General features: G+C 38.4%; 1 protein-coding gene across 1 annotated transcript in view; it reads right to left on the reverse strand.

Annotated features, from left to right (window-relative positions):
* The window catches only part of LOC139718158 (calcium uptake protein 3, mitochondrial-like), a 47118-nt gene extending 29886 nt beyond the window's left edge, over positions 1–17232 (reverse strand). Inside the window, exons 1-4 of the mRNA XM_071629642.1 lie at positions 17130–17232; positions 5852–5899; positions 1906–1988; positions 1333–1422 (exon numbers count right to left, since the gene is read on the reverse strand). Of these exons, the coding sequence (XP_071485743.1) occupies positions 1333–1422; positions 1906–1988; positions 5852–5899; positions 17130–17196 (288 nt within the window). The 5' untranslated portion in view covers positions 17197–17232. The remainder of the gene's footprint in view (positions 1–1332; positions 1423–1905; positions 1989–5851; positions 5900–17129) is intronic.
* Positions 17233–20702: the final 3470 nt, after the last annotated feature.

The following is a 20702-nucleotide window of genomic DNA, read 5'->3' on the forward strand; positions in this document are numbered from 1 at the left end:
GTGCAGTGTGAATATTATCCATGCACTTTGAATGATTACATAAAATGCTTGAAGACTCTTTCTCCTCTAACTATCAATTTATCAACCTCAAAAAAAAAAAAAAAAAAATGTTTTCAGCAAGCTTACGAAGGTTTTTACAACTGACACAAGACAGGTCAACATGAATAATTTGTGTAAATCTTATAGGCTGTCATTCTTGGATTTTCTATCCCATTCTTTGGAGTGGCAGGAAACCAGACAAAATGACAAACTGCACACGCATTACGGTGAAATAGATTGTGAGAAAAATTAATCACAAATTAACTTTAATGTTGCATGACCAGTATGTTTTTGGTCGTCGATATGAAATGTGTGAATAGCAATACTAGTAAGTTGAAATAGATCCCAAAACCACATGATTTGGAGAAATGGGTACGGATGACACCCCATGCACCAGAGGAGATCCAAATAGGACTCCGATTAAAACATGATAACAGAGTGGAATAATGAGGGGGGGGGGGGAGGGTGAAGTTATCACACCCCTGGCCATCACCGAAAACTGACCCCTGGAGACTAGGGTGGATGTATGGTCAGCTGTTTAAAAAAACAAAAAAACAAAAAAACAGGCAAGCTATAGACAGTCCCATCTGATGATTCATAATGAAGTAACATTTTCTTGCAGAACTCATGGTGGTGTTCAGATAATGGCTCTACCATAGTACATGGAGGTAGATACTATTAAAACTGAGAACAATTGTTTTTATATCCTCTCGAATAACACTTTCTTCTGCCCCACGTGCAGTTCATTTACTGTATGTTCAAAGTCAGCAACATGGTTTATCAAATTTGTGCCAGTCGCTGGTAAACGCGTTTCTTCATTTGGCAGTGATCTGAACAGAAACAGCACAGGTGGCTCAAAAGGTCCTCCTCTGGAATTTCCTTAGAGGGGCTTCTATGCAGAAAACAACAACAACAACACACAAACAAAACCCCAAAGCAACTGTCTGTAGCTTGCCCTATGCAGACCATACATCAACCCATGACACTCTAAAAGCCAGGCTACACATCAAGTCATCAAATTTCTCCAGTTATAGCCTACATCAATGTCATCATCATGGAAGAAAAAAAAAAGAGGGAGAAAATATGGAATGATTTGCCGTATATTTGTTTGTCTGTTTGCTTTTCTGTGTGTGCAAATTGCATGTTTGGGGATTTATATTTCACCTATAAACTACACTGCTAAACCTGCATTTTCTAACTTGCACATGCCATGTATTCTTTACAGATGTTTTTGCTGGAATGGGATGAAGGGGAAAGTAAAAGATTTGGGCAAATCGGGGTCTGGATACATACAGAGTCTGGATCGGCGGCATATCTGCTGAGTCCACTCACTGTGTCTAGCTCAGAGCTCGACTGAGACTTCTTGCGGAAGATCTCCTCCATCTGAAAAAGATAACAAGAAAACAAAAACAATTAAACAGAATAAGATGGAAGAGTTATGAGAAGACAGAGGAAAGACATGCAGAGAGAAGGAGAAAATTGAAAGGGAGATACACGAGAAACGTACAGATATTTTCGCGAATGACGAGGTCATACACGTTTTCGCGAGATGTTGTTTTCACAAATCGACGCCAATGCTTATGTTAATGCTCTACATTGTATGAACAAAGCGCATGGAGACATATTCACGTGTTGTTAAATTCGCGATCCAACTGTGATTTGTGAAAGTCGTGAAAATTAATAAACCCTCGCGAAAATAACAATGTATACAGTAAGAGACAGTAAGTACTAAATATTTAAGTTGAGTCACTATTATCATCTTTAAAAAGTTATTTTGTGACATGAAGCATTTGAATGGCAAGTATTTAAATCCTGCCACATTATTACTATACCATTTGCTTATACAATCACTACAATTTGACAAACCAGAAGGAATTCTTTCCGATCGATGCGTTGATTCCCATCTCGATCAAACATCTTGAAAGCAATCTCATAGCCAGCCCTTGGTTCTGGAAAAAAGAAATGACAGTGAATAGGTTAAGAGCAGACAGAATCAGTTGAATATTAAAAAACCAGCCAACCAACCAACCAACCAACCAACCAACCAACCAAACAAACAAACAAACAAACAAACTAACAAACATATATTTCCTGCCATAAAGGACAACATGTCTATCATATCAAGCAATAATAACAATGATTTGCAAGTGATGAGTTTTCTAGATTGTTTGCAATGTGACAGATCACTTCCAACTTACATGTCATAAAATCAGGGGCAGACTTTACATATCTTTCTTGCATATTTTACATAGGTGCTGCATATTTCTGTGTTCTGCAAAGAAAATATAAACCTGCAAATTACATCAGACCACTTGGCACAATATTCTAACCACAGCGTTCACAGAATCTGATGCCCATAAATGGGATGGTAGCGTGCCCCGTCAATCATCGTCTCGGTATCGGTTAAGTTAAAGTTCTACTCGCACGTCACACATGGCAGCTGTGACGTGATTTCCGCACTCTTGTTAATGTTTAATGTCAACGTCACACTTCTCAACACAGTCATTTTTCCTCCACACCCATTCAGTGATGTTTCTTCCGGATACTCGGCTATATAGAGTTGGCGATGCGGTGAGGAAGGTTACGGCGTGGTCGGAAACGTGGGAGGGGGAGAAGGAGGGGACATCAATTGTTGGCACCAATTAAAGCGAGATGGACAATTACTTTGCTGGATAAATGTCAACCTGTCGAGAGCAGATCTTGGCACTTGATAACAACGACTCTTCCATTAATAGTTCCTTCAAGATGCTGCACAATATTGGTTTTGTGAGGTTAGATCACGACCTACAGCGCTGGTTCCCACGGATACCTATGTTTTGTCCATACAACTATGGGAAAAAAAAATCAATTATGATTTGCAACCACCCACAGGAAAACACACACCCTTCCGCTCACCCTGATTAATTCTTAACCACTAGGCGACAGACTTTTCAAACTTCCCATCTAAGACTAGTCTATTATGACAAACTCTTGTAATGCTCCTTAGCTCTTAGCTTGCCAAAGTCACAATTTTGCACCATATTCATTAATATATGCAAATCCCACGGAGCAACAACTTGTCTGGCACATAAAGAGTTAAGATCTGTGGTTCAACAGCTTCCAATCACCAGGAATACATGACAAGGTGAAAATTAGTGTGATGGGGCTCTTTTCGTCGTAAGTTTTGACAAGTTTAGTCGAAGGCATAGAGAATCATTGATATCTTCTACAGATATAAATGTAGCCTTTGTGTATATATACTCAAATATAAAGCGGACACAAGGACTATCCTGAATGTTGTAGATAAATCTTGGTTATTTATACGACAATCTCTTACTAATTTAGAGTAGCATCGTATCATCTGTCATGACCACATAAATCTCCTTTAAATATGTATATATACCTGGTAAACATTTTGTTTTTTTGGTTTGTTTTTTGAGCAAGGAGACTTGCAAAGTTGCAGGATCCATGAAGCAGACGGCAGGAAACGTGTTATCGTGGCATTAAATGGCCCGTCGTGTTCAGTGCCGGAAGTTCGGCCCGTCGTGAGAATATCATCAAACACTCAGACACAGTTTGTTTGTGCTCCTTCATTCTCTCTCAAAGTAAAACAAAACAAGGAAAAATCTTGCGACACACACGATAACGGCAAAGGTAAACAGTGACGTGAAAATTGCACCCTCCGCACTGACGTCACTCGCACGCAAGGCTGAGTACGACCGACGCCCGTTAGCGTCAACTCAGACTTGATGAATGGGTGCAGTGGTCTTTACTGGGCCATCTCAGTGACATTAATCTATGAAAGATATTCCTCCCTATGAGTTTCTTGTCATTTTCTTTTCTTTTCTTTTTTTTTGTGAAGAATTGATGCACCTTGGATGGAAGAAAAAAATATCACTTTGATCACCGCCCACCAGAAATCAGCTAAACATTCATAAATGACAGCACTTTCAGCACAAGGCAAATGATAAAATCTCCTTGATGAACATAGTATCGGAACATGAAAAAAAAAATAATACCATGACAAGAGTATGAGAAAAATGACAAAAGCTGCTATGTCAATGGAACGCTTATTACAAATAATGCATATTCTATGCTGGGGAAACAAATCTACACAATTTCATTTTCATGGGCAAGATATCTTAGGATCGACATGGATTCTACATTTCAAAAGAACTCAAGTTTCAGCATGAACTTCAATGCACAGAGTGATTACCTACAAGCAAAGACAAAGTACACAAATCAATGCTTGGCATGATTATGAAGTGTAACTCTATCAGCAACTTTACATATCATTTTTATTTCAGCCATGATGTGTACAGAAAAACAGATCCTTTCACTTCTGAAAATAAGGCATAGGTGATCAGCAAAATGAAAATGAGGTTATATAAACACACAACATCTTACTTATTTTCAGGGCATACCGACATTTGCCACAGGCCTCTTTGTATCAATTCAGCATGAATAACTAGAAATGTCGCTATGGCGACTGGTATGCCTCCGCCATAATGCATGATTCTCCTAATAGGTCTATAGTACATGTGGACAATGTGTGATTACATTTTCACAAAATTGGCAAAATATTAAAATGACATGTTTGTCACAAATGTATTGAATGTTTACCTTCCTTGACCTATGTTTAATTGGATGAATAGGAGAGCATGTATTTGGGGATTTAAGAACTTTAACTTGACTTTGACCATTTCATAAGTTTATGCACTGAGTAATTTTCAAGGTATGGAGAAAAAGCGCAATTTCTGTATTGAACAGTAAATTGTTATCATTTTCATCTGGCCTTTGATTTATAAGACAAGCACTGTCAGGCAGAACATACATAAATTCAGCATGTGCTAAGTTTCAAGATAACTTAAGCCACTTCCGAGATATGGAGAAAAAAGTAAGTTCAGCACTTTCACTTGATCTTTGACCTTTTGACCTTTGACCTTCTTGGCAAAAAAAAAAATCCCAGAGAATCTCTATTGGGTTAGACAGGCATACATCAAGTTTAAAAAAATATATATCCTGCTGGCATTGCATAAATATAAGGAAAATAGTAAGATTTTGAAGTATTGCCCTTGACCTTTGACCCCTGACCTTTGACCCCATGAACCCTAAATTCCCTAGATAACCACTGCCAGTCAGTAGATGCATATACACTATGTTCCATGAAGATACCTTGAACAATTTCCAAGATACAGAGAAAAAAGTGAAATTTTAACATTTTACTTGACCTTTTGACCTTTGACCTTTTGACCTCATGACCCCAAACTTTCACCAGAGAATCTTAATTGGGTAGTACATGTATACACTAAGTTTCAAGAAAATATCTTCCGGCATTGCATAGATATGAGGGAAATAGTAAAATTTTAAGCATTTGACCTTGACCTTTTGACCTTTGACCTTGAGCATGTGCACCCAAAAGTTGATAGGCACAACTTCACCCCCTAATACACATACATGCCAAGTTTCATTAGGATACCTCAAAAGGTTTTGGTAGTTACCCTGTCCACAAAATTCATTACGGACGGACGGAAGGACGGACGGACGGACGGAAGGACGGACGGACGGAAGGACGGACGGACGGAAGGACGGACGGACGGACAACCCGAAAACATAATGCCTCCGGCACCACTTCGTGGCGGAGGCATAAAAAGTTCCTGAAAGGACATAATGTCCAAGGCCAAAAGAGTTTTGTTTTTATTTAGTTTTTTTTTTGTTTGTTTTTTTGTTTTTTTGAGAAGGGGCATTACAAAAAATCAAGGGTGTGTCCAACGGTATGGTAATCTAAGTCTAGTATGCGGACAACTAGAACCCAGGATTGAAGATGACTTACTTGTTAGGATGCACAGCAGGAACAGGTATTCTGTGTAGGACAAGATGCCTGGAGGAAGAAAGTGAGAGGGCGAAAGAAAAAACAGAAAAAGAAAACACAAGTATTAACATGCCAGTAGCTAATCAACCAGTTGAGACTGGTGGCATATCAATTCTTTGATGGATGGTTAGGAGACATTATACAAATTTATCAAACAGAATGGTGAAAGTATAATGATCTGTTTTGGAGCTTGCACAGATATTCAAAAAAGTATATAGGCAGTGTAGTTCAAAATCTAAATGACTGGGGGGTTTTTTTGGTTAGAAAATATGCAGGGAAAATGTATCCGAAAATGTATCCTAGACCAAGTCAGCTTGAAAGTCATGGTACATTGTATGTCTCAAAATCCTCTAACCAAAACATTTCACACCAAGGTTTCTCATCACAAAGGTTATAGACAAATGTTCTTGTTCTACCAACACTGTACATTGTGAGAAATGATGCCAATCATTAATACCCTTTATAGAAAGATATATTTTGTAGTTGCATTGATCCAGCTGACAGAAAGTATATTGTCGAATATACCATAAAACAACAAATCTTCTCCTGTAATGACTCTAAGAAAAATTAACTGTTGGATTTCTTTGCGCACAAGTATTATGCTAGAGTCACACACGGCCGGGTCACAAAACGGATTTGATCCGAGTGAAAATGAGCCGGATTAGTCCCGGAATGGAAGGTAATTTATGCTACAGTCACACATGGCCGGATTACGAACCGGGTCCATAAGGAATTAAAACCGTATCGACCCGTATCAATTCCTTATCAACCCAGTTTGACTCGTATTGACCTGTATCGAACCGTATAAAAATTCGCTTTAATTCCTTAACTGAGTCCTTTCGACCCCTATCGACCCATGTCAACCCGCTTCGACCCGTACCGACCCGAATGTAAACCTTGTCATCATCCGTTGCATGAAGGCAATGCGGTATGCGGGAAGGGTCGATACGGTTTTACGCTGCAGGTTGCAGCGGGTCAATGCGAGTCATTGTGGTTCGAACCTGGTCAATTCGGATATCAATACGGAATTGAAATCCTTGAGAAAATTTTGAACATGACCAAAATTTTATCACCGCCATATCATAGCCCCCGGAATCCATCAGGAATTGACGCGGCTTACGATGCGGGTCAATGCGGGTCTCTACGACTCGAACCGGGTCGATACGGTTTTAATTCCTTATCGACCCAGTACGAAATCCGGCCGTGTGTGACTCTAGCATCATACAGAGCTATATTCACTGGCTAATGAACTCACAGTAACAATACAGATGAGCTAAAAGGAGTTTCCCTCCATAAATCCATGTGATGATTTTTTGATGCAAGGTTGTAGCTATTTCATTTCTCTTTAAAGTATACCTCCAGCACTTTCGACGTGGAGGCATAACTAACTGGCTAGTTATAGGGTGACGAGCCCTGGCAGGGTCCTCTGGTAGAACAGAGGCAACACTGAAGAGGCTACCCTCGCTAAAGAAATGAAGACCTTGTAGCTTACCAATTTGTTACTTATTTGATTGCTTATTTTTTTTTCTTTTCAAAGTTTTATACAAAGGCTTCAAGTGATGAAAGAGCATTCACGGAAGTAACTAGATATTACGTTTCCATGTACATTAACGATGGCACATGCCATTGGTCAAAACCTCTGATAGCTGTCTCAGTGTGTAAAAACATTCTCTCTCTGTTTGTTACACAACTGGTGTAGCATTCATATCTAAACATGAAAGAGGGATAGAAAAACAGTTGAGCAATGTTTAGACTGCATGGAGAAGGCAGTTTGTCATATCGGATTTTGAACCTGCTCCAGGCTGGAACATAGTTAACAGAAACAACTACAATAACAAAAGCAGGGAGAGGAAATTATACTCAAAATAAATCTAATCCCCATAAAACAATGATGTCAAGCAAACCATCAATTAGGCAGTCAAAATATATATTTTAGATATTCCTTTATCAGTTGATGCAGCTGGTGAATAAGAGAGGCATTGAAGTAATAGTATAGAGCTTTAGAGCTACAGCCGTACATGTATTGATGTAACTTTGAAGAGATATCTCACACACTTTTTTTCTCCACCTCTTTAGATGAACTTTGTATCAGTTTTCACTGACAAAGCCATCAGTTTTCACTGACAAAGCCATCATCTCGAAGCAGCACACGCTGTACCATATGTTCAAGTAAATTGTAGATGAGATGATTACAAACACTTCTGGCTTCAAAAACAAACATATAAACAAACAAAAACTCAAGTTTTTCTGACCAAAGTGACAGTTGAAATCTATGATATCCATTTATGTAAATAGGTATCGGGCTCATTAACACTGTCAGCAAAAGGTTTTTTTTTTTTTCTTGTGTTTGCACATTCCAGTTGTTACAATTGTGTGTGTTTTTTCCTGTGCATGCACATTTACTACCATAACATCAGAAAGTTACTGGTTTTTCTGGAAGTGTAAATGGTTCATTGAAAAACTGTTTTCCAATCCATTTTTTTTTTTCAGCGTAAATGCCCTTATTGTCACATTTGTAATCTTGTAATTCTTCAGTCAGAATTATTTTCATAAAGGGAGTAGAAGAGAAGTACAGATACATAGGCTGTAGCAACAAGTGGTGATGCATTGCTCGGTGGCAGCAACACTCTAGGTAAGTTACCACCAAGGGTGTATGATCAGAGTAGGGTTGATCACTCAGGGAGTCAAGCTGACAATCATCCGCCCCTATGTAGTAATCTTATCTCCCCACAATACATGTAGGCTGCAGCAACAAGTTGTGACGTGGCTGCTCAGTGGCAGCAACAGTCTGGGCTAGGCCATCACCAAAGGAGTATATGATCAGAATTGGGTTAATCATTACGCGAGCCAAGCTGACAATCACCCACTCTCTGCTGTACCGTATGTCCCCCCCAAAAAAATTTCAACGGGACCCTCCGCAATGATAACTTTAAAGGGACTGTACAGTACTGGTTGAGGTAGGGATTCATGTTTTGAACATTCCTAAGTGAGATAATGAAAAGCCTCTTATGAAATATGAAAGAGCATGTAATTTTAAGAAGGATTCAACGTTTATTTGATGAAAATTGGTTTTCAAATGGCTGAGATATCCAAAAAAGTGCTAATAATAGAAGGCGACATGCCCCAACTTTATTAGTATCTCTTTGTTTCACCTTGTTTTTGGATATCTCAGCCATTTCAAAATCCATTTTCATCGAATAAACTTTTGATACCCGTTAGAACCGCATGCTCTTTGACATCTCATAGAGTTGTTTCTGAATATCTAACAAAACGTTAACAGCTAAATCTTCACCTCGACCAGAACTGTACACACCCTTTAAAGATAGTGAATCGATCCAAATACAATTTCAGGGTACAAAACTATAACTCACTGCCCACATCTTACAGAAACCCTATTCGATTCACTTCAGTGGTCAAAGAGAAATGAGGAATTTTGTAGAGCATGTCAGGAATCTCTTCTCTCCAAGTTCTGTCTATTGTGTACCCACACAAGAGCATCCAAGTGCTAAACTTGGAAGAATCAGACTCATGACATGCTTTTACAACAATCCACATTTCTATGTGACTACTTAAAGGGACACAGTCCTCACGAAATTAAAAAAAATATGTTGTTGTTGGTACCTCCAATGAACTACTTTCACCAAAAACAAACTTTAAAATCACCAAATAAGCTCGTACATTTTGGTTGAAAAAGTGTGACTCTGCATGGTGAATATGCTAATGAGCAAGTCTTGGCGGAGAGTCATACGTCGTCGATGCACAACTCTTCCCAGCCGTGTTCTGCTTGTTATCCGTACGCTCCCTAGTTTACCCGGATGCATGAAGACGTCGGTGGCTACTCCGACTCGTATTTGACATTGTTTCTACGTTGTGTGTGTGTGTGTGTTTGTGTGTGTGTGTATGTATTGTGTATTATATTCGCACGTGTGGACGGTACAACTAGATGATAGATCTACGGTAGATACGCGTACGCACCCCGTACGCGGTTTGCCCTTCGCACTTTTCCAGTCTCAAGCGCAGCTGCAGCCCTACCTGTCGCCGCTCATGCATGTTCTATAGTACGTACACAGTGTACATATTTGTAGGTAGAAACGATTCTACACAGGCCTGCTAGTACACTACAGGGGCGACCGCATTCAGCGTCGTCTGGTCAGGCTATCTTACATCAGTAGTTTTGCTTGAATCGTGCAGAAAATTTCCCAGGAAAATCCTTTTTTCCGTCCCAGACCAACAAAAGTATCGTGAAAGGTGAGCTGTATGGCTGGGAAATATCGGTACAACGATGCCGAACATAAGAAACTTAGGGCCTACAAAATCTCGAAATCGTGTTTTGACCTACCTGTGCGTGGACAATTTGTGAAGCGATGTTTTTACGTGGACCGGCAGGCTGTGGCCCTCGGTTATAAACCGAGAAAACTCCTGAAACCAGATGCAATCCTGACCATTTGCTCACATGAGTTATAAAACAGAAACACCTCGAGCATCGACTTCGAAGAGAACCGAGGGAAAAAAGCGTAGAGAGGTAAGGAAAGTGGCTAGCTATGTTTAATTTACCGTGGGCCTGCAGCCGGGGTTGGACTGCAGTACAGTGCCACTGAGCTAGCTGCTGCCAGTGCCGACTGGACATGCACGGCAAAGTGGAGCGAAATCATATCCCTACGACCCCCTGTGTTTACCCTTCCCGGCTCACGTCATATTTTTTTTTTCCAGGAAAGGCGATTATCTGACTACTTACAGAAATATTGAGATACAAACAATATTTTCTTTGAAGAATTCGACTCTCTCATGCACAGGTTATCTTCGGTTTGAATGCCACAATCGACTGGACGGAGTCGAGTGTACTGTGTATGTACTAGTATACATTGGTATGGTAAGGATTTGCGCGCGAGAGTGGTTTCTACGCTAAGAAGTATGCAACACGGACGGAAGCTAGAAAACGACAGTGCCTATTTGATGTCAAGTTCATGGTATATTTGGTTTAAAAATACATATAAATTTATGTTTACAATATCAATTTTTCGTAAATTATATATATCTAAGCTTGAAATATTTTGTTTAAAATTATAAAACCACAAACTTTCACATTATATGATAAAATTGCAACTAATCATTTGAACACTTAAATTGGTTTTTAGAGGCACGGCTGTCAACTTGGTGAGTAGGGCATGCACTACGTAGCATCTTTTTGCCGGCTCTTTCACGATCGCTTGCAGGAATTATTTTTCAAAAATCGCGTACGGAGACAATTTTTGATGTCCAAGCGTATAAATTGGTGAAAGTTTATATTTTTTACTCTTCTTAATTATCAGTACAGTGAAAATCTCAGGACTGCTTCCCTTTAACCAGATTGAATGGGGTTTTCTGCAAAATAGAGCTAAGATGTTACATTTTAAGACCCTGAAGTAGCATTTGGACAATTTGATCATATTGGGTGTTATCAATGCGAAAATCTGATTGTAATTTTTTGGGGGACATACTGTACTCTCATCCTCCCATAGTAGGTTGCAGCAACAAGTTGTGACGTGGCTGCTCAGTGGCAGCAACAGTCTGGGCTAGGCCATCACCAAAGGGGTATGTGATCAGAATTGGGTATGTGATCAGAATTGGGTTAATCACTCTGCGAACCAGGCTGACAATCACCCGCTTCGATGCGTACTCTCACCTCCCCACGTCTGGCTTCTCCATCATTATGTCCTCAGCATTAACCAATAATGATCGTGGTTTTCTTGATAACTCTCATCGACTCTGGCTGATACATACCATTATCAGGAAGGCTCTGCTATACTTAGCTTAATTTGGTCTAATATCTCCTCTTTCCTCCTGTCCATGCCTCCCCCTCTTTTTTTCTTTTTTTTTTGAGCCAGATATAGATATGTCAAGCATTAATCACATTACATCAATCCATATTTGACAGTGATTGATGTGATATACCAGTGTAATGGCAAAGCCATTTGTCACGGCTGGAGTACTAATTCTTGTGTGAATCTTTTAATCATTTCCCTGTTTTCTCTTTGTTTTACTAGTGTGTTCACACACACACACACACACACACACACACACACACACACACACACACACACACACACACACACACACACACACACACACACACACATAAATCTTGTCCAAGGAGTTTTTTAACAACTTCTGTTTCATACATTCATTTCAAGCTCATGTACAACTGACACATGTGCTTTCTGAAATGATAGTAATGCTTTAATTAACTGATTCATTACTCGTGTCTTCATATTCTCATACTATCAGGTGGACTATCAACATCTTTAAAACTGTAAACTTCAATGTTCAATGTCCCATGCGAACTTGAACTATCATTGTCATGTCTGTAGAAAAAGTTTCATTTCTAGTCCCCTAGACCATTACTGTTTTTTCACATGATCTTGGAATAATTTTCAGAATGTATCATGGGGATAGTGGCAGTGCATTACAACAAATTTGAATGCAAGTCGATAACTTCATCGTATCCGAGGTGGAATTTCACTAACTCTATTTTCTCAAAAGGGAATAAGCCTTTCTCAGTTCATTGCTGCAGTCCTTCAACATGTATTCTGCCTCTAACAAAACTTTGTTAAAAACCCCAATTCCTCCCCCCCCCCAAAAAAAAAAACAAGAAAGAAAGAAAGAAAAAAGATATGATGACAAAATATATGGTGTATACAATACTTAAACTTATGGGGTAATTTTTCCCTGATAAGTGGTATCCGTCAGCTTTTTTTTTCTTTTTTCTTTTTTTCAAGATGTCATCATCAGAGTAAGCCAGCCTGATTTGGCTATACATTACCTTTGGCAAAGGAATGTGACAGCATTAACTGCCAAGCTGCAAATCTTGCCTTTGGCACGACAAAGTTTCAGGCACATATATTGCTCAGACACAGAAAAACAAAACAAAACAAAACAAAACAAAACAAAACAAAAACAAAAACAAAAACAAAACAAAACAAAACAAAACACTACACCCAGATGCAGAGGTAAACATCATGCACCTGCATTTATGATGGGCAATACTATACTAGGAAAATAGGCTCCGAAACATAATTTTTTTAAATTCATGACTCATATAGATGCATATCTTTTAATGAATATGATAAGATCTCATATTGGAAGAGATGAAAATATATTCACACCAAAGGGATTTGCATTAGAGGAAGAGTTCGTAGAGACCAGAGGTAAGTATTCTAAACTGAAGAGAGGGAGGGGGAGGGGGTGTCATTCCTTAAACATAATACTACTTTCCTCTCAACTTCCTATTTTCTCAGCCCTAGATTTCACCTTTTCACATTTGTTACCCAGCCCCCCTAAATCTCAAATTAATCATCAGCATATGTTTGTGCATTTGTTCACAGGTATCAAACCAGCCCCCTCCTTTCCCCTCCCCAGTTCCTGTCATCAGTGCTCTTTAATACACCTCATAATGATGTCATAGATGCCAAAATTTGGGCAGACTTATCAAATACTTCCTCCCCAAAGGCACACATACTTGGCAGATGCGACATTATATAAGAGAAGACACTGGCGAGGATTGTCGGGGGAGATGGGAGAGACACGGGAGACTGAAGTGTTTCCTTGAGACATAGTTCTTGGTGTCTCTATAAATCTTTCCAATGAGTACTAGATTGCAGGTACAAACAACTCACGGCGTTAAGTACAAATGTCGGCATGTTTCTATTTGTTTGTTGCGACCATCAGCATATATTTCGAAAATGCGCCCTTGCTGTCTCGACTTCTCGTTTGGCATCTGAGTCTGCCTATTCACTTTAATTGAGACGGTGAATCATTGGAGAATGTAGTGTCAGAAGGACATCATCTAAAAAGGATTTTCGAAAGGGCCATATGTGTCCTAGTTTCTTTTTGTTTGCTCTCTGTGATGGAGGCTGAACACATGTACTGTCTACAAGCTCAAATTATTCATACTACATGTCATACTACTACTCCTACCAGGACTGATTATAACAATGATTTTTATTATGATAATGATGATGATCACAAGTGGTAACAGTAGAAGTAGTAGTAGCAGTAGTTGTTACAAAGAATGATGACGATGATAGATGATAACAATGATGATGCTATCAACAACAATAATAATAATGATTATTATTGATATAATCATCAGTACAAGTACTAGTAAACATATATTCTACTATATACTCCAGTTCTCCAATCATTCCACTGGCTCCCCATACATCAATGTATCACCTTTAAAATCATTCTCATTGCTTATAAAAGATATGTAATAGCGTTGCCTCATCTTGTCTCAAAAGATTTCATTTCCCTCCACTGCTCCATTTCAACCCGATCTCTTTATTCTTCCTTTACTCTGCATTTATCACATGGTCCTTGAACCTGTACCCATTATGGTGATAGGGCCCTTTCTGTTATTTTGCCGTCTTTTTGAAAAAACTCCCTCTTTCTTTATATTCCAAATGTTGGAAGTATAGGTAAGTTAGGATCATTGCTTAAGACTTATCTTTTTACTCAATCCTATTTTTTTGTTATATATGAACATAATGCTGTATTTTGATTTAATATTTTCTGTATTAATGCACTTAGAAACATTAATATTAAGTGCTATATAAGTGTTATTTATCATTAACATCATCATTATCATCATTATATCACTGCTGCTTCTACCATATTAGCAGTGACAATTATCATCACTGCAATTAAACAGATGATGAACAATGTCCATGGATAAGCCATGTTGATAGAACATATTAGTATAAATGAATAATTCTTCCAAGAGGACCTCATACTTTGCAATTATCCATGTATTAAACTTGTACCAGAGGATTCTATAATCATGTTGTGGAGTGCTTGCAAATGAAGCCTGTAGCATATAACAAGAAAAGCTGATGGCAGAAGGTGTAATGCTGTCCGGAAATGTCTCTTCAAAAGCAATCTCATAGGGATAATTTTTCTGTAAGATCATAATAGGGCCCTTCATTACATATAATTCACACTCTAAACTGAATATGTCAAGTAAATCAATTTAAATCTCATTTCTCTCTCCTTTTCATGAAAGAAAGGCTAAAAATGACTAGAAATTACTGAAAATGAGAGCAAACCTAAGTTGCTATTTTTCATCATGTTAACATGCATCCACGTGGCACTTGCACTGGTGTGATCAACAGGCAAAGGGGGAAACAATAATTTGGCAATTGATTTGTACGTAGCTCTGTACTTTGCATCAACTATTCAAGCTCTGACACAAACACCTCTGTTTGTCTGAATAACAACAGGTGGGAGAGAGGACCCCAGAATTTTGCACCAATGTTGGAAAAGAAGGTACTTCTTTAACTAACTAAATGCCTTTTCTTGTCTTTCTCCCTGCAATGGTCAGGGGTGAGGGTAGGGGTGGGTGCAAGACAGCAGTTTTACTCGGTGATATTTAGACTGTGAATACTCCATGACATGAAATCCATTCTTCTCTGAAAAGCAGGTGGGGTGGGGGGTGGGGGGTGGGGGGGGGGGATAATTAACGTGACAAGGCCAGATGACAACTGTAACTTAAACAGTTGTCTGCCAAAGGAACATCGGCAGGTGAGCACTGGGGATCGCTCGGGGTTTTATCTTCATTTTATATACTGCATTTCATATTGACTGATAAACCAACAGAACTCGTCATTTACATAACTACATATATGTGTACCTGTGTGGGAAGTGGAAGGATATCTCAACACCATTCTCTTTATATGCTTTCTCATTCATTGGGCCTGTATGTTAGTCTGTCTCCAAGTCTGTCTTTTCTATTTCTTTTTGTCTCTCAATCATTCATTCGGTGAGCCACCATATGACAGGAAACATTGGCGAGGATCATTAGCACATTCTTACATAACGGGCTTGGATGACTTGCCACTCACAATTACCTCATTCACATGTCACGACATGAGAATTAACCCTCCTGTTGCTGCCTGAGATAAAAACACTATACTTGGTGCTTCTCCATCAAGGATTGTCTTCAACATAACAAGCATTTAACATACATTGTATCTAAAGAAGTAATCACAATATTGTACATGACTAATGTCTTTCAACACAGTGATCTTCTTGGACACTGCATTAGATCAGCACTGTAAGTGCCTCCACGGGTTTGCAGAGAGGGTAAAATGGTGGAGAATGACCTTCTGGTATCAGGTGGTGCTAGTTAAAAATAGGGACTTTTCATACCAGGGCCCCGTTTTATCAAAAGATCAAATCGATTTTAAATTTCCTTACTACACACGCTGCCATAGACTTACAGTTGAAATCAACTTTATAATCAATTTTAACTCTTCATAAAACAGGGCCCAGGCATCACATTTTGATGTGTGTGCATTCATATGCATGTATGTGTGTGTGAGGTATTTGTGTGACTGCATGAAAATTGAATGAAAAAAAAAAAACGATAAAAAACAATCTCTTGTAAAAAGTCACCATAAACATTTTAATCTATTATTGAAACAACTACTGCTTAAAACTCCAACAATCTGATGTTAACAAAAGAAGAAATATATTCACCATGTGCTAGATTGTTGTACATGTGATGATATGTGATAAATCACCATTTAGTCAATTGCAAAACAGAATTTCCTACTCCCTCCCCCCCCCAAAAAAAAAATATGAAAAACATCTTTTCTAAATAATTGCAATTCTACAAGAACTTAATTTGCAAATGTTCACTTACTCTTACTTAAACTGCTTGAAAAAAAAATGAAACGAAGTGAAGGGTTCTATGCAAGCCAACAGGAGGGGTGATGAAATTATTCTAATCTCTTATTCACATATATGTGATTGTCACTGATAAGATTGCTTTGTGAAAAACACATGAAACGTCCATAAATGTCCTCTCATTTGTCTGATTCAACATACACTGTAACTTTCATCCTTCGATGTTTTTTTGTCTTACTCCAACAACTAAAGTCAACTTAAACATAAATAAAAGTAGAGTCTCACCTATACAAGTGGAAACTTACTGTCATTACACTACAATAGCAGAAGTAGCAAAGAAAAACTCAACTTTCAGGTGAAATTTACATTATTCACAGGTATTTGTTAGCATCAAAAAGAGGAGAGATAAAACAAAAAAGAAATCTATGGAACGCAAAGCATAGATGGTCATCCAAAGCTAAGTGTTGCAATATGGAGTAGATTTAAAAATAGGCAAGTTTTCCTGAAAATCCTTGTTCACAAGCTCCTCTTAATGCATTCACAAAATGTGGGATTACTGTCACAAGAGTGCATTCACCTTTGTCCATGATGGAGCGAAAGAGATCCTTGGTGGACTTCTTCTTGTTGGGGGTGTTCTTCAGCATGTTCTGAACCTGGCTCTCAGTCAGCTTGAAGCGTCCAATGCGGGCTGGAGAAAGAGAAGCAAATAGTCAGACCAGATGGATGGTAAGAACAGAAATCATCAAGTCTGAATTTGATTAAGTGGCTGACATTGTGAAATCACAACCCGTGAAACATCTCTAGCAAAAACTAGAGATGATGTATATAACAGAAGCATGTCATTCATGATAGACATGTAACATGAGCAATGTGGTACTGAAGAGCGTGTCCAGGGTCCACATGTTTTACGTCAATCAACTAAGAATCATATTGCAAATTATTTTCCTAAAAAGGTGAATGAATATGCTTGACAGAGCTCATAGCCTATATCATACTCAGCTACAATATCTAGTATCTAAAGTTTTAAGAAAGTTTTGATAAAGTTTAAGAATCTACAAAGAAATAAAAAACTAATTAAGTCGATGTCCTCACATACACACAAACAAAACAAACACACTAAAAGGCTGACTTAACATTTTCAATGAATGACAATTCCACCTAATTATCATTGGCTATGTGATGATTCATAGACTCACAAGCATAGGAGAATGAAATCTGACAGACATTATGAAGAATTAACGACTCAGTGCACACAAGTTAAATGTCTTTATCAATTTGCAAATTTACCTTGGAACATTGGAAACTATAATCAAGAGATGTTTAAAAAAATATCATGAGCTGAATAATATGGAAGGAAAACTCATATTTAATGTTCATCCCCTAAACGAAAGGAATGCAAATAGAACATTTGTTTTGGCATCCAATTTGTCAAAGTGATCTCAAAATCATGTAAACTATTGGTGACAAAATTTCACACAAAGATTGGCATCAACTGTATGATTGAATTCATAACTAAAATAGCTGCAATAATTGAAATTCCTAGATTGTATTTCACAGTGAGAGATGGATAGATAGATCTGTAGATAGATAGATAGATAGATAGATAGATAGATAGATAGATAGATAGATTGACAGATAGGTAGGTAGATAGATAGATAGATAGATAGATAGATAGGTAGATAGATAGATAGATAGATAGATCTGTAGATAGATAGATAGATAGATAGAGAGATAGACAGAGATAGAGAGAGTATTATATGCGTGCTTTCTTCTTAACAATATACGGTGTTCTAGAAATATATCACTATATCCCATCTCATGTCACTTTACGAGGGCAACAAAGTGATGGTATGAGTTGAAGGGCGGGGAGTGGAGCACGACATCGAAGGAAATAATCCTTTAAAGGTATAATGAATGCCGGAAACAGGAGTGATCCATCTAGAATCATCCATTTGGAAGAAAGACTAAATATTGATGGTATCAAGTCACTTGCCACACTACCCCCTCCCCTACAAGTCAAACTTCAATAATCTTAACCCAGATTTACTTTCCGGCACGAACAAGGGGAAAGGAAAGACAAAAACCGATTTGAATGGATTCGCGGGTAAGTGACGTATCGTCAACTGTTGATTGCCATCAGTCATCAGCTCTCAACAGCCGCCAAGAATACAACACAGATCGCTTAAAGGAAGAAACGACACTCTCTTTTTTCTTTAAATCGCAAGCGTGTGAAATTTGGAACGAGAATACTCTGCAGTTGGTATTTGATCATAAGGTAGTGTGTGGAACTTTTCCCCCCTCAAACAGACTCATTGTTTAGACAGGAGGGGGGTGTGCTCTTATTAGATATCTGATTTTGCGTTATTCCATGCCATGAATTGGAATATGAAATAGTTTTTACCTCAAGATGTCATCTTATTACTCTGTAATCAAGAGCCATCTCAGTTTAAAGAACATCTTATTACTCTGTAATCAAGAGCCATCTCAGTTTACAGAATCTCATAAATGGTTGATGATTCTCACTTTAAAGTTTCTGTGGTTAGGGGGAAACATAGCTGTGGATATTCTTGGTAATTTTAGCCCAATACACAATTGCTGTTTTGAAAAACTTAATCCACCAAACAATGCAAGTTAAAAATATTTCACAATCACAAATGAAATCAAATGCATGATGGGTGGTACACCACATTTTATCACAACAGACTTGCTGACAGGCACTTAAAATGTATTGCAACTTCCAATTTCTATATGATGAATTTACATACGCTGCAATGTAGTGAATTCAGCTTCCTCTTTTATTTCACTAGACTGTCATTGATTGCATCAGGCAAATGTTTTCTTTTTTTTCTGATGAATCATTAATTTCAACTGTGCACTTTTGATCTCTTTAGCTTTAAGGTCATAAAGATCAAATACCTAAATATGTAAATTCATTCTCACTATAATACCGACTGGACAGCATGGCCATTATAACTGTATGTGTGATTGTGTGTCTGAATGTCCATTGCTGTGTTGCAGTTGTTGTTATCTTGCTTTTCTCTTCTCCATTTGTTTCTTTGAACTGCTGGCTGGATCAGATGGGGGGAGGGGTGTGCCATGTTGAGTGGACATGAAGCTATTAATTAGCTTTGCGGGGGTGGAGAAGGATACCCCAGGGCTACTCGTTAGTGGTCAGTTTCCTGTGGTAGATGTGGTGACAAATTTCTCACCCTTACTGTAAGTATACAGAAATTAGATATGAATATATATACAGAGATGCCAACCTTTGGAAGCACAAATCCGGACTCAGCAGCTCCAAAATCCGTATTTTTCCACCAGAATCCGTAATTTCTCCATCTCCCTCTTTTTGCTATTTTGAATAAAACTCGTCGACTTTTGAGGCCTACAGGCTCTAAACAAAACATTACGACACATGCCGAAGTATCGAGCTGGACACCAGCACGATAAAGAATCCAAACTACGCAATGTTCAGCGTTGATTGATTGCTTTCTCGCGCAATGCATGTGTACAAGTGCATGTATGTACCTCCAGAAACTTGCTGGGCTGGTTATGGAAGCTTCCACTATCTAGCAGGGGAGGGGGAACCTTTCATCTTCTCAAGAAAGCTTTTGTGTGAGCGAATGCAAAACTCTCTTCGGTGTTTCCAACTATTGTTTACTATAAAACATAATCATGCGTTGTTTTCAGGCTTTTTCATTTTACTGGATTTTAAACATCAGTATTTTCCGAAGTATTCCAATTTCTTTTACCCTGACTGGAATCGGAAACTCTGCTGTAGATGATCGCAAAAATGCCGCGCTGTGTGTGGTTGCGCCAATGTGCAAACACGTGGTTTCACTTTCAAGTTTAAAGGAAAGACCCATGTGCTCCTGCCTAAGAGGTTACTGCAAGTTCGATGGATCGAATGCGCCATAGCTGAGCTGAATGGCTTGTTTACGGTAAACATGGAGTTTAAATTCGATACGAAAAAGTCATTACGTCTTTCACGAGGAAAAACATACAAAACAAACAAACAAAAAAAAAAACACCTACGAACGAATGTTGATAGCCAAAACTTTGAAAAGTAATAAGCAGCTATGATGAGCGTGAACTGAAATTAATTGTCATGATTTTGCTGTCTAACCAGGTGATGACTGCATCTCATTGGACC

Source organism: Diadema antillarum, unplaced genomic scaffold, assembly GCF_040938485.1.
Source record: "Diadema antillarum isolate AM-2024a unplaced genomic scaffold, OU_Dant_1.0 scf00000090, whole genome shotgun sequence".
Lineage (NCBI taxonomy): Eukaryota > Metazoa > Echinodermata > Echinoidea > Diadematoida > Diadematidae > Diadema > Diadema antillarum.